The sequence below is a fragment of the Zalophus californianus genome, chromosome 3 (assembly GCF_009762305.2).
Source record: "Zalophus californianus isolate mZalCal1 chromosome 3, mZalCal1.pri.v2, whole genome shotgun sequence".
Lineage (NCBI taxonomy): Eukaryota > Metazoa > Chordata > Mammalia > Carnivora > Otariidae > Zalophus > Zalophus californianus.
This window is the reverse complement of record NC_045597.1, coordinates 179773038-179791762: the sequence shown is the minus strand read 5'-3', so window position 1 is coordinate 179791762 and position 18725 is coordinate 179773038. Positions and strand designations below refer to the sequence as shown.

General features: G+C 38.4%; 1 protein-coding gene across 2 annotated transcripts in view; it reads left to right on the top strand.

Annotated features, from left to right (window-relative positions):
• FARSB (phenylalanyl-tRNA synthetase subunit beta) overlaps positions 1–18725 on the top strand; it is a 68368-nt gene that overhangs the window by 35383 nt on the left and 14260 nt on the right. For both annotated transcript variants that reach the window (XM_027591282.1, XM_027591283.1), the window contains 2 exons: positions 528–645; positions 11896–12048. In XM_027591282.1, the coding sequence (XP_027447083.1) occupies positions 528–645; positions 11896–12048 (271 nt within the window). The remainder of the gene's footprint in view (positions 1–527; positions 646–11895; positions 12049–18725) is intronic.

Here is an 18725-nt window from a genome sequence, read left to right as displayed (position 1 = left end):
CACAGCTTGCCCATAGCAGCTTCATAATTTATTTAGTGCATACATATTTGTGTTCTGTTTTCTCATTGTTGTGATATTTTAATTGCATTTACATTTTCCCTAGTCTTGGTTTTTAAGAATTTGATTAGTTCATACTTAATCTGTTTAAATACTTGCATTTCTTGTAATCTCCTTCATTTACTTTATAAAATAAAACAGGATATTAAAATTTACATATTTGCAATCTTAGAAGCTAATTTTAATTTTAAAAATAATAAAATAACTAATCCTAGATACAGGCATTGTATTTATATTTGTTTCTCAATTTTTTATCAGATTTTATGATTTTTCACTTTCTAAGTTTGGGAGCCAGAATATTTTCAGTTTTTTGTTTTGGAATTGATGATTGAAGATGATTTGGACATTTACACATTACATTTTCCAGAAGAGTATTACTACTGTGAAGCTGTTGAGTTCTTTTGGCCTTGTCTTATAACCAAGTCTGTTTGGGTTATTTGGTCAGTGCAATTTCACGTCTTCTCCTGTAGGTGGCACGCACTACCCTTCTTCCTGGCCTCCTAAAGACCATAGCTGCGAATCGGAAGATGCCCCTTCCTCTGAAACTGTTTGAAATCTCTGACATCGTAGTAAAAGATTCTAGCAGAGGTAAGAATGAGTCATCTTTGATTTGTACACTTACAGTATTTTATTATGAGAATCTCAGCTCTATATAAAAGTGGACAGTATGACCACCCTGTGAATCCAGCACCTACCTTCAGCAGTTTTCAGCACATGGAACTCCCCCATGTTAGTTTGATGTAATTCCGAGACATCCTACCATTTCACCAGCAAACACTTTAGTATGTATTTCTAAAAGATATATATGTATCTAAAAGATAAAAGATACCACTTTTGTTTTTTTTAAAAATAACCCAACACTATTTTATCATCAAACATCCAGCTAGTGTTTACATTTTCCTAATTGTTTTATAAATTTAGTTTTCATGATTGATTGATATGAATCCATCCAAGTAATATATTCAGATATTTGGTTGCTCTCTCTTATTTCTTTTAGTGGAAAGCAAATCTTAAAGAACTTAACATTTATGAAGATCCCTGTTAAAACCTCAGCTTGAAAAGTACTGTGGAACATTTTTTTTTTATCTTGTGATATATGTGCATGTCATTTTAAGGTGCTTTGATGTCTTGTCATTCTAGTTTAGCATTAGCTATTCATCACTCTTGTATTAGTCATTATAAATGTGTTTGACTAGTTTTTGCCTCGAGAATAGGCTGGACTTACTAGTATAGCAAGTTGCCCGGTCCACCATTTGGAACTCAGAGGTTATTTAATAAACACATATTTAGGTAGTACTTAAACCTGATTGCCAAGGATGTCTGTCTTATTAAAATGTCTGTCTTCAGACTTAGACAACAAGTCTGTTTGGAGCTGCATATGAGGTCACTTCTTGGTAGCAGGGCCATCAAATGACTGAATTACTGGTGGTATTTCTCTGGTTCCCTGAATTTGATAGTTCCAGTCCTAACGATGTTTATTTAGGAGTTTTACTCCAGACTGCAAAACTCAGAGTGTGTTCTTCTGAATCACCTGACAATAGCAAAGGCCTTTTCCTCAGTTACTCCTGAAGAGGATAATATGGCATTATTTTGACGATCCAGAGTAGTCAAGAACCATTGACTGTAAATCAACCTTAGGAAATAGATATTATAGAGGCATGTCCACTTGACTGTATGTGGACCTTCCGTAGCAAGCTTTGCAGCCAAAGCTGGATTCCATCTGCTCTTCACCGTGCAGCCTTTGTTCAATTAACAGCATCAGCTTGCATTTGTATGGTACTTTATACTTTTGAAAATTTTTAAAAAATATACCTTTTCTATTGTGATTGTTAATCTATGACTTTGAGGCAGATGGGACCAAAAATATTGTCCCCACTTAATATGTAGGAAAACTAAGAAAAGTAATAATTTGCCCAAGGCTGCATAAATTTTGGACTTAGAACTAGGGCCAGAATTTGGTCTCTGTGCATATATCCTTAGAGAAGAAAAGTTTATTTTAATATCAGTCTATTTAGAATTTTCTTTGGGTGGTCAGTCTGTGGTAAGAATCAGAAAACATTTTCAGTGCCAGCTATAAGTAGTTCTGAGGGTTCCTGTGCCTCAAATCCTCCATTGGTACAGATACCTAAGAATTTGTTATGATTTTAATGTCAGATTTTTGCTGTTAACTTTGACTCCTTTCCTTTCATCTTAGCTCTTTGAATTGTAGGTTTTGATCCTTGGTGATCCAAACATATTTACAAATACAGGATTAGGTTAATTATACTGAGTTTCCTCAACAGTTTTATATATTTGGGTGTTCCTAAGTTGGAGGCATAAGTATTTACAATTTTTAGATCTTCTTGTTGGATAGACACCTATATTATGATATAGCGCCACTCTTCATCTCTTGTTTACACTCTGGTTTAAAATCTAGTTTGGTGTAAGTAAGTATGGCTACTCCGGCTTGCTTTTGTGATGTCCATTAGCATGTTAAATCATTCTCCATCCTCTCACTTTGAATCTGCAGGTGTTTTTTTTAGGTATAAAATGAGTCTAAGTTTCCTCAAAAGTTTTATAATACTATTTCAGCAGTAGGCCTTCTCCCTAATGGTAAGGACTCCCTACAGGGCTCTGTAGGGCTGGGCATGCTTGTGAGCAAGCAGCTCAGAGTCTGGAGGGTGAGGAGCTGCGGGGTTCCCCACAATTGCCACAGGAAATTTTCACTGTAAGCACGGAGCACTTGACTGTATTGCAGTCCTTTTAGGGATATCGTCACTATTTTTTCTTTCATGTGTCTTTTGAAAAGGCCCAGACATAGACTCCACTCTGCCCCAAGGCCCATGCTTGGAGATAGCCTCGCCTGTTGAGAGCAAACTATTGTGCAGTACTAGGCTGTAGGCCATAATAAGTCACCCTGGTGATAACCCCAGAAAGCCAGTCCTATACTTTTTAACTCAGATTTGGATTTCTGCTGCACTTCGTTTCATCAGAAAGAATAGTTTTCCCTCTCTGTAGCAGACCTCTCTTATTTGGGTGTTTAGTTGTGATTATTTTGCTGTCTTCCCTATGGGCACATTTTTATCTGATCCTACTTTTGCCTGTTGTCTTGCACTTATGGTTTATTTTCTTCAAAATTTTCTGTCCCATCAGTGGGATTTGAGGAATGAGAAGAGGTAAGTGTGCTCAATAAGTTTACCATCTTGAAAACCTAAGTTTGCTTCAGAGTGGGTTTTCTCTTTAGTTAGGCCTGGATTTAATGTGCTAACAAGTAGCTTTTCTGATGGATTATTCTCCATATGTTCAAGCAGACTCCCTACTTGGCATTCGGTATACATAGAGGATTCTGTAGGAAAGGCAGTGTAGCACCGTGGATTCAAGACTGTACAGCCAGAGTAGTTTTGAGTAATGGTTCTGCCACTTATGAGCTGCTGAACCTTGGACAATTATCTCTCTGTGCCTGTTTTCTCATCTGTTGTAATGGGGATGACCATAGCACTTACTAGATTTTTGGTAAGGATTAAATGAAATTGCATTTTGAAAAGTTCGAGCCACATAATCACTGTTTGGTGTCTGCTCTTTACCGTTAGAGTATTAGTAGTTCCTAAGGCCAGATGTGTAGCATCCTGGTCTATGGTAATTTTCTGTGAGAATGACTTGGAAACTTTTGGCTATTAAAGGGTTAATGTCACCTTGCTGACACTAAAGATGAGGCACTTGGGACTCATTTTTATCCTAACTTGATTTAGTTGGCTTTTGTTGTGCACTATCTCTTTTTTTTAGGGTATGAAAACCAAAAAGTACTGATGGGGAAATTTACTTAAAAACAGGAATGTGGTTTTTGTTGTTGTTGTTTTATTTTGTTTTTCAGGAATGTTGTGTTTTCAGTAATTCATCACCCACTTTTCTTCAATGAATTGAGCACAAATTTTTTACTGCCTTTTAAGCCAGTAAGCATTTTTCTATTGGATTTATATTAGCCATTTCCTCCTAAATATTCAAACTGTTTTTGAAAAAGAAAAATCTAGACCATTAAAAGTGAAATGGTAGAGTTTTCCAGTAATGTGTAACATCCTAGATTTTCATTAGTGGGGGCCATACCCAAAGTACTGGTTCAGAAGGGGCAGAGATGTGTGGCAAGAGTGAGCAAGACAGTCTCATTCATTGCACTGGTAAAAAAGTCTTTTTGAGTTCCTTTCCTTTGCTAGGGTCTGCTTGGAATATGAGAGAGACAGTTTCCAGTCTTGAGGGAGACTCGTGAGCAGATTTTTATAGGTAATACTCCAAGGGAGCGCGCAAGGGGCCCTTGATAGCACAGAGAAGGAGTGACAATTGCCGCTGACTTGTTTTCTAACATTAAGGAAAACCCCGACTCAGCCTCCTGTCAGTTTTGTGTAGCAAGCGTATCTTCCACAATGGAAAAGAAAGAGGAATCTATGCTGGATTTCAGTATGCCTCCCACAAATTTTGTTTGACTTATATTTGTGTAAGGGTAAATGAAAGCTTACTAGCCCCTGTTTTCATGCTTGACCTCATTGGACAGTTTCTTATGCTCTTGTGGACCTTTTGACCGGCTGTCCATGTTGTGAGACCGTCAGGCCCACTGCCTTTTTAGTGACTAAGTCAGGCACACTTCTCAGATAGTAAGACTTCCACTCAGAGTCCAACACATTCCGGTTCTTTAAGGCTGAGCCAATCACTGCATTTATTGAGCTGTAAGATCCAAAGTTGCTGCCGCATTGTTAAAAATTAGTCATGACTCCCAGCATCTAAGCTGATTTGTCCCTTCTGGGCAGAGTGGCATGTGTCTTTGGAACGAGAAGTTAAATGCAGACTCTGCTGTGGGGTACATTTTCAGCTTTATGGCGGAAGTCAGTAGAAGCGGCCCTGGAGCTATCAAATCAGGCTGCTGTGTGAGTTCTTGATTGGTTTCAGTTGTTCCTACTTTCATTCAATGTCAAGAATAACTAAACTGTAAACAAAATAGTAAATTACTGTAGAGGAGCAAAGGACCTACTTGTAAATTGCTAATCTCTGTGCCCAGAAAAGCAACTATATTTTGCAAAGTCGAACTTTCGGGCTTTTTATTAAAAGCACATGGAATTCTGCCATCACAGTTTATTCCATGATGGTCCCTGAGGCTGCTGCAGCATGCCTAGAAGCTCACTGAGGTGGCAGGAGAAAACACATCACCGGGTTGAGTCTAAGTTTAAAAGGAACCATAGCTTGAGAAAGATGACTTAGTTTGACTTTGTAAAGGTACTTAGATTTAGTATGATGCAGTCATCCAGTTGTCAGTTTGACATATATCTGTAGAGAATCTTGAAAAATCAAATCATCATGCCCTTTAGTTTGAACTAGGCACTTAAGAGACTTTGGGTTTTAATACTGTAGTAGATGGCGTAGGTTACAGGCCCTTGACCACTTGGAGGGCTCCAGCTACCTCACTTGCCGTAGCTCACTTCAAGCCTTCACTTCTTGCTCAGACCATTCCTACTTTCTCCAAAGCATTGCTACAGTCCTGGTACAAGCTGCATTTTCTCTTCCCCCCACCCCCAAATAGTTCTCCTAGTTTCTAAAATTTCACATACTTCCGAAAGCTTTTCTTTTTTTTAAAGATTTATTTATTTGAGAGAGAGAGAGGGCCCAAGAATGTGAGCAAGGGGAAGGGCAGAAGGAGAGAGAGAGAATCTCTAGCAGACTTCCCGCTAAGCACAGAGCCCAGCGTGGGGCTGATCCGACAAGCCTGAGATCATGACCTGAGCAGAAATCAAGAGTCAGATGCTTAACTGATTGAGTCACCTAGGCTCCCCTTCCTGTAGCTTTTCTAAATCAGAAGGATCTACTTTTTACCCTGACTTATTTAAATGTGGAAATTCAGAACCTCTTTTAATGTTAATCACAATATGTAAGATTCTTGTTCCTTTTTCCTCCTTGGGCAGCCACCATAGCTGTGTAGAACATAAATAAGTCACTGCTCTGTGATTTAGTTTGTTCTTCCAATTTGCTCTCTGTACCATTCATGGATCTGTCTTGTTTTGTAACCTACTGAATTTGGGGGCCAGATCTTTATAGTTTTTTCTATAATTCTTTGCTTGATAAAGAGCTCAATAATAGTGTTTTCATTATGAGCTTGTGAAATACTTAAGCTCTGAGAAATTGTCCATTAATTCTGTAGCCATCAAATAATGGAAGATTATCTAGCATCCACATGTGGAATGCAGTTTTCTGAAGAGAGCTTATGTCATCAGTCTGGATTAATTTAATTTTACTACTTCATATTTTTGGCATGTAGAATTTCCAATTAATAATTCAAAAAATATGGGTGTAAGGAACATTGACATTAACAATATTTGAAGTAGCATCATTCTCCTATATGATGGCATCTTAACTGTAAATAACATCATTTTTAATATGGAAAGTTATTTTAGTACATTTGGTTTCACACAGTTAAAATCTGCAAACGTGAGTATAATATGCTCTGTCATGCATTGCATACCGTATTTTTTTAATAGATAAAAATTTATTCCAGGTTTATGTTAACTAAAAGCCAACCCATAAGGTTATAACTTTTTCCTTCAGGCATTGAGAAGGGCATAGATTTTTTTTTCCCCCTCACGTTAATTTCTTGGCTTTCAGCATTACCTTAAAAAAAGAAAAAAACATCTGTACTTTGGTGTTACAGTACAGAAATTTTAAGGAAAATTTTTCTTAAGTTTTATGTTCATAAAATTTATTTGTACTACCTTTAAGAACTTTATAGATATATATTAAGAGCAGTTCTATTCTTTTCACATTAAAAAAAATCATGTATCCAATTTCTCCCTAATCCTACTCTTACAATTAGTTGCCAGATATTTTCTATGCATATGCAACCATATGTTTTACATTTCTCTGCATAGCCATAGATACAGATAAATACTTTCTAGTGTTGGGGTGCCTGGGTGGCTCAGTTGGTTAAGCATCTGCCTTCGGCTAAGGTCATGATCCCAAGATCCTGGGATCGAGCCCTGTGTCGGGCTCCCTGCTCAGCGGGGAATCTGCTTCTCCCTTGCCCTCTGCCCCTCCCCCCCACTTCTGCACTTGCTCTCTCTAATAAATAAAATCTTTACAAAAATTACTTTCTAGTGTTTACACAAATGGAATTATGCTTTAGCTGCCCTATGCTTTACCTTTTCCCTGTGAACACATTCTGTCCATCTCATTCTTTTTAATGGCTGTATAATATTCCATCGTATGGCTACATTATAATTCAGACTATTATGATGAATATTTAGATTGCTACCAGGTTTTTGCTAATATGTCTGTTGTAATGAATGTCCTTGTACCCTTATACTAATTTGTATTTGTAGAAATAGAATTGGTCAGTCCATAGGTAAGCATATTAAATGCTTGCTGTCTTAAATTCTCTTCCAAAGAAGTTTTTTTTTTTTTTTTTACCAACTTGCAGCCCTACCACCAGTGTGTAAAGGTTCCTGTTTCACACATTAGATAGTTTTTAAGGTATAGATCTTCACAGGATTCTTGTAGCTTTTGTGAATCATTTAATATTACATTGAAATTCTTCAGGAGATACTTAAAATTTGCCACATTAGCTATATAGTGTCTTGGGTACTAATATTAAAGAAATGTATTTGATGGAATGGATTAAAAATTAGGGTGATTCATTTTATTTTCTCAGTCTTGGCCGGACTACTAATCTTGTGCTCCATATCAGCCACTGATTACTTTGGAAGTCTTTTTGGTTTTTCAGTAGGCTTTCTCCTAGCATCTATATTTGGGCCTTCAGGTGAATATGAGAATAGAGATGGAGTCATTTTCTTGAAGACTCTGCCCTCTTCCAGGTGGTCCATATATAATAACATAACACCGTAATTTGCTTCTTATCATCGGTACTTTGGTGAAAGAGGCCCTACACCAAGCAAGAGCCCATTTGAAAAATTTGAGTCATAGGCAGTAGTTTTACTTTACTGAGGGACATCATGTACCATTCTTTTTTTCCCATCCTCTTTAAAAAAAAAATCATTTGGCATTTTCTTTCAGCTTATGGAATTGTAGCCACCCCCCCACCTCCCCGCCTTGGGTGGTTTAGATCAGCCTCTCCGGGCAGTACTTTGAAGTCTGCAAAATACATTGGTAATTTAGGCTGACATACTTGGCAGGCCCATTTAAAAAGCAGAATTGTTTGATGGCATGACACAAGAGGTCTGTTAACTGAGTTATAAAGAACTGAGGCATTTCCAACAAACCCTTGTTTTTGGCATGAAATTTAAATAGTTCTTACTTTGTGGCATTCAGTGAGTGAACTTCCTGTGATGTAATATGGTCCCTCAGTGCAAAATATGAGGAAATGAGAATTTTACTATACCTAGCAGTTTCTCCAAGGACGAATGGGTGGAACTGAATATGTGGTTATTTCCTCCTTTAATTCAGTTCGGCTACAGCAAAGGGAATATCTTAGTGAGATGGGAGGAAGCAAGTCTAGAGGGAGTGATAACGCTTGGGAAATGTGGAAAAAAATGGCCAATCAATGGTGGGAGTTGGAGGGGCTGCCTAAATAGCCTAATTCTTACAGTGGGTTTAGTATAAGGCCCTAAAAATCTGCGGCTTTTCTTAAAAATGTTGCAGAATTGAATCCAGGAATACATAGCTCATTTGTGTATGTGTGTTATGCAAACATCCTGAAACCTTTCTTGAATAGAGTATAATTTAAGTCCTGTATTTTTTATTGTAAGTTCATCATTCTAATTATCAGAATCACTCAACTTGTTCTAAATTCTAAGTCTTTAAACCAGATGTTGCTCCTCTTATCAGAAAGGTAAGTTTTATGTAGTTTGGGAGATCAGGAAAGAAGTATTCCAAGGCACAAAGGTTACCAAAATAAAGCTTCCAGTTTACGTTGCTAAGCTCTCTGAATGTTGGCATTACTGTTGGGCTCTTCTCTCCCAGCAAAAATGGAACAACAAAGTAGTTTGAATACATGTTTGTATGTTAAAGTGGAAGCATGTGACCCCAACAAATGGGTACCATATGGCAAAGATACCCAGGAGCAAGTCAGTAATATGAAAGGGATAATTTAGTTCTGTTTCATTTCATTTTTTCCCTTCAGGGAGTGTGCGTGTATACGCGAGCATGTGTGTGTGTTCCTACGGAGAAATCAAGCCCCTCATTTGAGTTTATGCATGTGGTTGGTTTAGTGAGGTTTTATGCCTGCCTGGTTTTAATATTAATCTTTATTCTTACACCTTCCATTAGAGCATTTAGACACCAGATTTCCTTGTTCTTGCAAGTGGAAATGAGAGAGAGAGTGACAGTGGTACAGAACTCCCTTTCCTACATCAGTGGGCTCTTGTGCTGACTTAAATTGTGGCCCACTGGCTGGGACTGGTCTTTTTTTTTTTTTTTAATTTTTTATTGTTATGTTAATCACCATACATTACATCATTAGTTTTTGATGTAGTGTTCCATGATTCATTGTTTGTGCATAACACCCAGTGCTCCACGCAGAACATTGGGCCTGGTCTGTGTAATAGTTTTATGTGTGTCTTTACCTCCCTCTGCAGGCTTTGTTCATTTATTCAGAAATTAATTGTTGAGGGCTTAGTCTGTGCAGGCCCGGAGCTGGCTTTGACCGTATCCCTCCAGGAATACCTAGAGCCGAGGGCCTTGAATGTAGAAGGCACTAAGAAATGTTACAAGGCTTATTTCTCTACGTGTGTTCAGTCAGAAGTTTCACTCCGAACATACTTTCCATAAATTACAATATTGTTGAATGCTAGAAACTTTAAGGACTTCAAAAGTAAAACACTTGAGAATACTAAAATATGTGTCCTATCAAAACCATTTCAAGAATCTATATCTTTGACTATATTAAGTAGGTGTATATCTATCCATAAGTTTGCTCGTATATTATTTGTTTTCATCTAAGTCCTTCAGGGATTTTCTCCTCTAAATCCTTTAGACGGGCACCTGGGTGGCTCAGATGGTTGAGCGTCTGCCTTCGGCTCAGGTCGTGATCCCAGGGTCCTGGGATCGAGCCCCGCATCGGGCTCCTGGCTCAGCGGGGAGCCTGCTTCTCCCTCAGCCTCTGCCTCTGCTTCTCCCTCCCCGCCTGCTCGTGTCTCTCTCTCTCTCTGTAGCTCTGTGTCTCAAATGAATAAATCTTAAAAAAAAAATCCTTTAGAGACTTAGGGATTTCCAGTGTTTAGTAAAAGAACATGTGTTCTAGAGCCAGATGATACTGGTCCGTTTCTGCTTTTATAACTTATTAGCTATGTAATTAATTACAGTTAGCTCTAGCCAGTTGGCTTGACCCTGGGCAAAATCTTTCTGAGCCATTGTTTCTCCATCTTACTTTTCCTATCCTATTTTATAGGGATGATAAAACTCACTTTACATGATTGTCTTGAAAATTAAATAAGATTATAGATAGAATGATAGGTGCTAAGTACCTAGCACATAGTAGATAATCAGTTGTTAGTTCCACTTTTTGCCCCATTTATGTGCTCCCTTTTATATTACTTTAGTAGTATGGTGTCTTAAGATACTGTGTTTTATCTGGATATCTGGAAGGTAAAAGACGTTTTATATTTTGTCTATGGAAATGGCTATGGGAATAAATCTGTGGGAGAACTTTTGCTCAGCACCTGCTAATATAAAGTAGATTATTTTCAGTTCTCCCCAGATGCTATTTTGTAATTCTTTCTGTAATTTGAACAGCAAAATGAAGTCCGTATTCATTCAGTGTTTGTGTCAGAGCAGTCATCTCCTTTGGAATTAAAGGGCCACAAGTATATATATCTGTTAAGATTAAATGCTCACTGTTGAGTTTGAGTTTACCTTTATACGCTATACACTTCTTTTTGAAAAGGGGTTTTAATAAAGTTTCAGATCTTTGTAACCATGACTACAAGATACAAAACAGCTCTGTCACGACCAAAACCCACCTGTCACATTTTTCCCCCACATCTAACCCCAGGCAGCCACCGTCTGTTCTCAGTTGCTATTGTTTTGCCTTTTCCAGAATGTCCAAAAAATGCACTTACATGTAGCCTTTTGAGACTGGCTTCTTTCATTCAGTAGAATGCCCTTGAGATTCATTCAAGATGTCAAGTCTGTTAATAGTTTGTTCCTTTTTATTGCTGAGTAGTATTCATTCCACTGTATGGATGAACCACAGTTTGTTTATCCAGTCACCGGCAGGGTTCTTTTGGATTGCTGCATGTCTGTCTTAAAATAGTACATTTTGTAAGTTCTGATTTTCAAAGTAGAATACTACATAATAATCAAGGAACAATTGGAAAATAGATGAGACTTGGAAAAAAAATGATCTCTGCTCAAATATAACCTCTGTTGACATTTAGGTATATTTCTCTTCAGTCTTTTTCCTGTTTGTAGAGGTTTTTTTTTTGTTTTTTGGGGGTTTTTTTTAGCTTATTTTTACATTGGTGTGATTCTTATCTTCCTATTTTGTAATTGTGAGGAATATCTGTGTATATGGTTTAAGAAGATTGTAAAGCAAATACTACTGCAGCCATCCAAACTAATAGAATATTGCCAGTATCTTAAACTTCTTGTAAGGCTCTTCCCCATCATATCACTTCTCTTAGAGTAATCACTGTCCTAACTTTTGTGATAATTGTTCCCTTCTTCACTTCATGGTTTTCCAACCTTTGTATGTTCTTTAAACGATATAATTTTGACTTTTTTTTGAACTTAATGGTCTCTCTCTCTTTTTTTCCAATTTACTATAAGTATTTGCTTTAGCTCTTAAGTGTCATAAAGATGCTTTTTAGGCCCATAGTACTTTCTTAAGTAATGGTCACCGTGGCCTGGTGGCCAATTCTTTTATTTTTTCAGATGTAGGTGCAAGAAACTACAGGCATCTCTGTGCTGTTTATTACAACAAGAATCCTGGGTTCGAGATAATCCATGGGCTACTAGACAGAATCATGCAGTTGCTTAATGTGCCTCCTGGTGAAAAGGGCGGATATGTGATCAAAGCATCAGAAGGTAAGACTGATTGGCTGAATCCAGAGTTAGTGATAATGTCATGAAGAGTCCAGGGTGGGGCATTGGTGGTTCAGTGGTAGAATTCTCGCCTGCCATGAAGAGTCAACGCCCTATTTTTGATAGTTTTTTTGGTTTGATTGGGGTGAGGAGGTGGGAAATAGAACTTCATTTCATTTAATTGTTAGTATTTTCCAGAAAACATTCCTTTTCCCTGCAGCATCTTAGGAAAATGCTTGTAGGGTCTTCTAGTTTTGCACAAAATACTTCTGTTTCAGCTGAGTGTGGTAACCCCTAGTTATTGGCACCGTCAAGCCCCTAGCCCCATGGTGAGACTTCTGAACTAAGGAGTCCAAACTGGAAGCTGGGAGAACCTAACCTGATGATGTGCACTCAGAAGCTGCCCATCTGAAGCCTTTAAGGCAAAAGAAAAACCTGGCAAGTTATCCTGAGAGACTTCACATGTTAATCAAGTCCTAAGGCTGACTGAGGAAGAGTGAGATTCCTCCTGTATGAAAGCCCAAGGGCAGTAAAATGCATTGGGGAGTTTCAGTTAGGCTAACCACACGGAGTCTATGTACTACTGATGCACCTGGGTTCTCCTGATGGGAGGCATTCTGGAGTTTTTGCTTTTAGTATCCCTGTAGTTTGAATCTGAGTTTGTTTTGTTAGACTAGAGATCCAGAACGAACTTGAAAGAAATATTTGACCACTCGTTCCTACTGCTTACCTGACAATTTTTTATCATTATTTGGCCTCTTAAATTTCTAACAGAACATTTGTTTTTTTTAAAAGTGTTATTTGGCAGTTACGTATAGTGGAAGGAAGCAAGGCAGGCCGCATGAGCAAAGACAAATATGATGGCATATGTGGCCTAGTGCAGTTTGGTTTGACTATATGGTGAGGAGGAAGCTTAGGACTATATTTAGCATCCTCAGTGCTAGAATAAGGGATTTTAGCTAATAGAAAAGTACTGAAGCGTTTTTTGTTTTTTGTTTTTTTTTTGGTTTGTTTGGGTTTTTTTTGTTTTGTTTTGTTTTTAAAGCAAGTAAGTGAAATAACTTAGATCTGTGAGTCCAAGGGATTAATCTGGCAGCAATATGGAGGTTGGGTAGCATAGAAAGTAGAGGTAAAGAGGATGGTTGGAAGGTATGGGAGTGTGTCTACTGTGGTAGAGTCTACACCAAACTACAGTGGTGAGGAAGGTATGGGAGTGTGTCTACTGTGGTAGAGTCTACACCAAACTACAGTGGTGAGGAAGGTATGGGAGTGTGTCTACTGTGGTAGAGTCTACACCAAACTACAGTGGTGAGGTGTGGGCTTGAAACTTGAACTTCAGTGTCGGGCGTAGCTATTCCAAGAAGACTGATTTAAGAAACTTCTGAAAGGTAGGAGCTACAGCACTTAGCATTTGGAATATTTCACAGTATGTGCCGCTTGGAACTTTTATAGCTTTTTTTTTTTTTAAGGTTTTATTTATTTATTTATTTATTTATTTATTAGAGAGAGAGAGAGAGAATGGGAGACAGAGAGCACGAGAGGGAAGAGGGTCAGAGGGAGAAGCAGACTCCCCGCTGAGCAGGGAGCCCGATGCGGGACTCGATCCCGGGACTCCAGGATCATGACCTGAGCCGAAGGCAGTCGCTTAACCGACTGAGCCACCCAGGCGCCCCCGCTTGGAACTTTTATAATAACAGCTAGTATGTGTTGATCTTTTTAAAAGTCAGATTTTTATAATTCTAAACCTATGGCAGTATTTAAATCCTGGTGCTAAAATATGTAATGCTTCATACTTAATTTCCCTTATATGTAGGTGTCTGTTTTGGTTTGGGTTTTTTTTTTTTTTTTAATTAGAAAATGCATTCATAAATTGTAACCTTCTCATGTGGTTGTAAATCTTTGCGTTCAGTGTTTTAGACCAAGTTGTTACTATGGTTTTGATTTAGTATGAGGACAGAGTCAATATTCTGTTTCCTTTTGAATTTATTTAGGCTTTCATAGTAAAATATTCCAATGTTTTAAAGTTTTGACATCTATGAAATATCCTAGATTTATGAATTTGAAAAGCTTTGATACAACCTCTTTATGTATATGGGTGGCCTGGACTAGTACATATTTCGGTATATCTAAACTGGCTATTTTGGGAAAATAAAACAGGGTATTTACTTCTAGTGTCCCTATCACCAGCATGAGCCACATCTTTTTTTTTTTTTAAAGTGCTTTCTATAAGAGCCATCAAACCAAAGAGAATTACTGTCATTCTAAATAATAGTTCCTCATTTCTCAGAGGCATTTCTAAGTCTATTTTGATTAATGACAAACATGGTCTTCTTTTATGGTTAAAGAAATCAACACTTAAAGTAAGTGGTTTGTCAAAATAAGTCAGTAGCAAAGCTGGTATTCATCTAAAATTTCATGTATATATTATATAGATCATATAGGTATATGTATATATCTCCTAAGTAAATATGTAAACACAGGAATTTGGTAGTTGGAGCGTGTTTAGCTATATCATTTCTACCGATTTACTGTTATTTTGCATATAGCTTTTTCTGCAAAGAGAAGGTCTTGAGAGTATCAAAAAGAATAGAAGCAGATTAAGAGCTACCATTTCCTACCATTCTTGATTACTGAGTTGTCTTCTGTTACTCTGGCATATGGTTTACTTTTTAATAATTAAAAATCCCTGGTGGCTTTGCATTTATAATTGAGCTAAGTCTGTTCACCAGAGATTCCTGCTAATGTCAGTTCATTGGCAGTTATACCTAATTTCTTCTGTCTTTTCTAATGAACACCACCGACTTCCTTTTGTGCTGTGCTGTTTGGTAGTAGTGATGAGTGGAACAGAATTTGATTCCCCTTTGAGAAATGTGGCCCTGTCCATTGTGAGAGAAATCTGGAAGCTCATTTGATCGATCATTGCATCGATCCCGGGGCGTTCTATTGACATTGGATGTAACCTTGTTTATATGAAGGCAGCAGCTCTCTGCAGCCTGAGGAGTCTGTGCCGGAGCATGCCTGGCTCACGACTGCGGCCAGACTTAGAAGCCACGGTCGCTTAGTCTTAAGAGTTTTCACTCGCTGAGCACCTTTGCATTTAACGTAGTGTGAGATAGAACATGGAATTGATGATAGAATAAGGGCAGTTAAGTGGGAGGGAGGAACAAAACCTTTAACATTTTAGCAGACTGTAGAGCCTTTGAGGGTTTCAGAAGGGTCCAGCTCAGTGTTTTAATGGCATTTGGTCGGATTATTGCAGCATATGTATATGCCTTACCCCTCCTCCCCCAAGCTTCTTCCCTTTTGTGGTTTGTTGCAAACTAAATTATGTATGTCAGAATGCATTTATCCTTTTCAGAAACCACTTTTGGGCAAGAAAAAAATCTCACCGTTTTTGTGTTTAGGACAGTTATGTGGTTGCTGGGCATATCAGTGGCAAAAATAATTTCTTGTAGGAGGTGGTAGGCTTTGTGTGCAGTTGGCTGTATTGACTTTAGTTTGTAATTTTTCCCCTTTTTAAATTTTTTTACCGAGTTCAGTTTTGTTTTATTTACAATTCTCCAGAAAACCCGTTTAACTTGAGACAAGATCCCTGAGAGACAGGTTTTACAGCTTTTAGTTTTGACCATTCTAGTTTTCATGCTGCTCCGAATTCATCTTGTGAAATGAACAATAACCATGTAAGTAATATGCACATTTTATCCTGCACCATATGTACCCCTAGTGGTTATTTAGATACCTTCTGTTACAGCAACACCTAATGATCATTGACTTGACCTGTAGGTCATGACCTTTTCCTCTTTTAGGACACCTGTGAAGGATTTCAGATGCTAAAAAAATAGGGTGAAACTGTGAGGGTTTTCCTGGTCTTCACACTGGTTTTTAGTGTAACTTGAGCTTGGAAATGTATGAGAAGATCTGTTGAACAACTTGTTGAAGTAAAGGTGTTTCATTTATGGTTTGATTTACACAGATATTCTGGACTTGAATAAAGGGGGGGGATCCATATGATGTGTCCACACTTAGTTACCACCAACAAAGGCACTCTTTTAAGGCATCAAGTTTAAAAGGAAAAAGGTTTACATGTTTTTAAGCTTCCGGACCTTACTACTCTGCGTAAAAACAGTACTTATTCCTCTACTTCTCTGCTTTTTCATGTTTCGGGCAAGCCTTCAGATACGGTTTTTGTTACCCTCTTGGAAGGGATTAAACAACTCAAACCAGTTTTGCAGCAGCCGTGATCCCCACGCAGGGAGCAGCCCTGTACCGGGCGCCACGGTGTTTGACGCTCGGGCCGTTAACATGCAGTTCACTTAGCCCTGTGGTTTTGTTTGTTTTTGCCTCCTCTTCTGCCTCCTGTTCATTTCACTTTGTGTGTGTGGCGGCGGGGGGGTACTTACTTGATGTTCCAGTACTCAGCAGATTGCAGTGCTCGACCCTCCACTTGAATGACTCCATTCCATTTCTCATCTGATAGATGTTGTAGTAACTTTCTCAACTTGCTTTTATTTTGTCTCCCCTAGGGAACCTTTTTAGACTTTTTCTAATTGCCCCTACATATTATGTACTTTATGTATAGCTGTGCTTCTACATAAAAAGAGTAAGTATGAACCTTCTTAAAATTGAAGGTTAAAAATAAAGTTCTAAAAGTTAAATTGTATCTACTGAATAACTTTTCATGTTTATTTACTTATACAAATTATAGTGTGTCAAATTATATATGCCCATTAATCACATTTTGTCATTTAAAACCTTTTTTTCAGCAAAAGTAAAACAACTGAAATTAATTTCTTAATTAGTGAATTTAACTTTTTCTTGAGAGAAAATAGCTGGTAGTCAGATATTGTCATGGTTTCTTCTTTTTGGCACATGATGTAATTAATGATGTGCTGAATAACTTTTCGAATTAGAAACTTTCTTTTTCTCAAAGCCTGAGCCGTCACAGAAGCTCTTGGAGTCAGACGTGAACAGCATCCCCCAGGCAGCGGACAGCAGCCTCTGCGCATGTGCAGGCCACCCGTCTGCCCGGCTTCATGAGCTGTAGAATCTTTAGTCAGAGTCACAGCCGTGCTTCGCCGTGGTTTTGTACTGACTGGCCTTGCATACACTTGCTTTCTCCTCCATGTCCGAGCTGCCCCTGTGATGCCCAAGACAATCCAGTGAGGGGAACTGAGTACTGAGGAGCGAGATGGTCACGTTGGGTTCGGCTTTGGAGGGCCACAAACCATTGTAATTTATAAGATTTTTTTCACACCTCCTTTTCTGTCCCCAAGAACTAGTATTGATCATGGAGGTTGTAAATGCATGCAGTCTTTGGAGTTACTTAAATTCAGCTATTTATAATGGGCAAAAGATTTTACTTGCCACCCTGTACTCCTTTCCTTCCTGCTTCCCAACTAGAACCTGGCTTCTATCATGGAAGAAAAGAAAAGGTCATGGCCCAAATACAAAGAAATTCATTTTTAGTTTATTTCAATAAGTGCCCAGATGCTGAAAATTTAGAGGATTTTTAGGGTGACTTTTACTATTCCATTTTCATCTTATATATCAGACGGTTCTACTTTCCTCGGGTAGTAGCACGTTTACACATTGGTCAAACTTGGGTGGCACCTGGTTTTGGCACATGGGTGTGCTGCAGCGTATTGGTTAAGAACACTTTCTGGTGAATTCCTAGGGAATGATATATTCTGGTAAACTAAATTTCAACCCTCTCAGTGGCCAATCCAGAAGATTAAAAGGATGGATGGATGGATGGATGGATGGATGGATGGATGGATGGATGGATAGATAGGTGGGTGGGTAGGTGGAGAGAAAAGAGGTAAACATAATGAATAAATCCCTAGGTGGGGCTAATGTGGAGTAGTTAGCTGAACACATGGCCATTCAGAATAAAGGCCTATTTCCCTGGAGCACTTAACTCTGCCTTTGATACAAACTTCTGTATTCTTTAAGCCATTGGTATTTGGAGTTTTCTTTTCTCAAAGATAAAACCAATCCTAACTTACAAGTTATATTTTAATTTCTACCTGCCTGAACTCCTTGGCAGAGTTGAGTGCTGTCCAGCTTTAAGATTATGGAACCAAGTTTCAAGCTAACTTCTAAGTCATTTTAAAATTAACTCTTAGTAAAATCATTTTTTCTTTCTCTCAGTTGTTGTATCCCTTTACTTGAGACTTTTGAGCACAATTTTGATGACTCACTCTCCTGTCCACACAAGGAGTGGTTTCATTTTCCCCACCTTCCTGGATATTCGTCTTGTGGATGCACTCGTGTCTCGTTGCCTTGAAGGCTGTTGTTGCTCACCACTGGCATTTCTTTCCAGTGTGCAGTTTTTTTTTCTTTTTAAGATTTTATTTATCTGACAGAGAGTGCACAAGCAGGGGGAGGGGCAGAGGGAGAGGGAGAAGCAGACTCCTTGCTGAGCAGGGAGCCCAATATGGGGCTCAATCCCAGGACCCCGGGATCATGACCTGAGCCGAAGGCAGACACTTAACCATCTGAGCCAACCAGGTGCCCCATGTATGCATGTATTTAGATAGGTTGTTCCCTTCTTAAGATCTGTCCATCCATCCATCCATCTACCCATTGGAGTGGCCTTGAAAAGAGGTTGTTTGTTTTTTTTTTTTTAAGATTTATTTATTTTTAGAGTGAACATGTTAGTGCATTCCTTGATTTTGGGT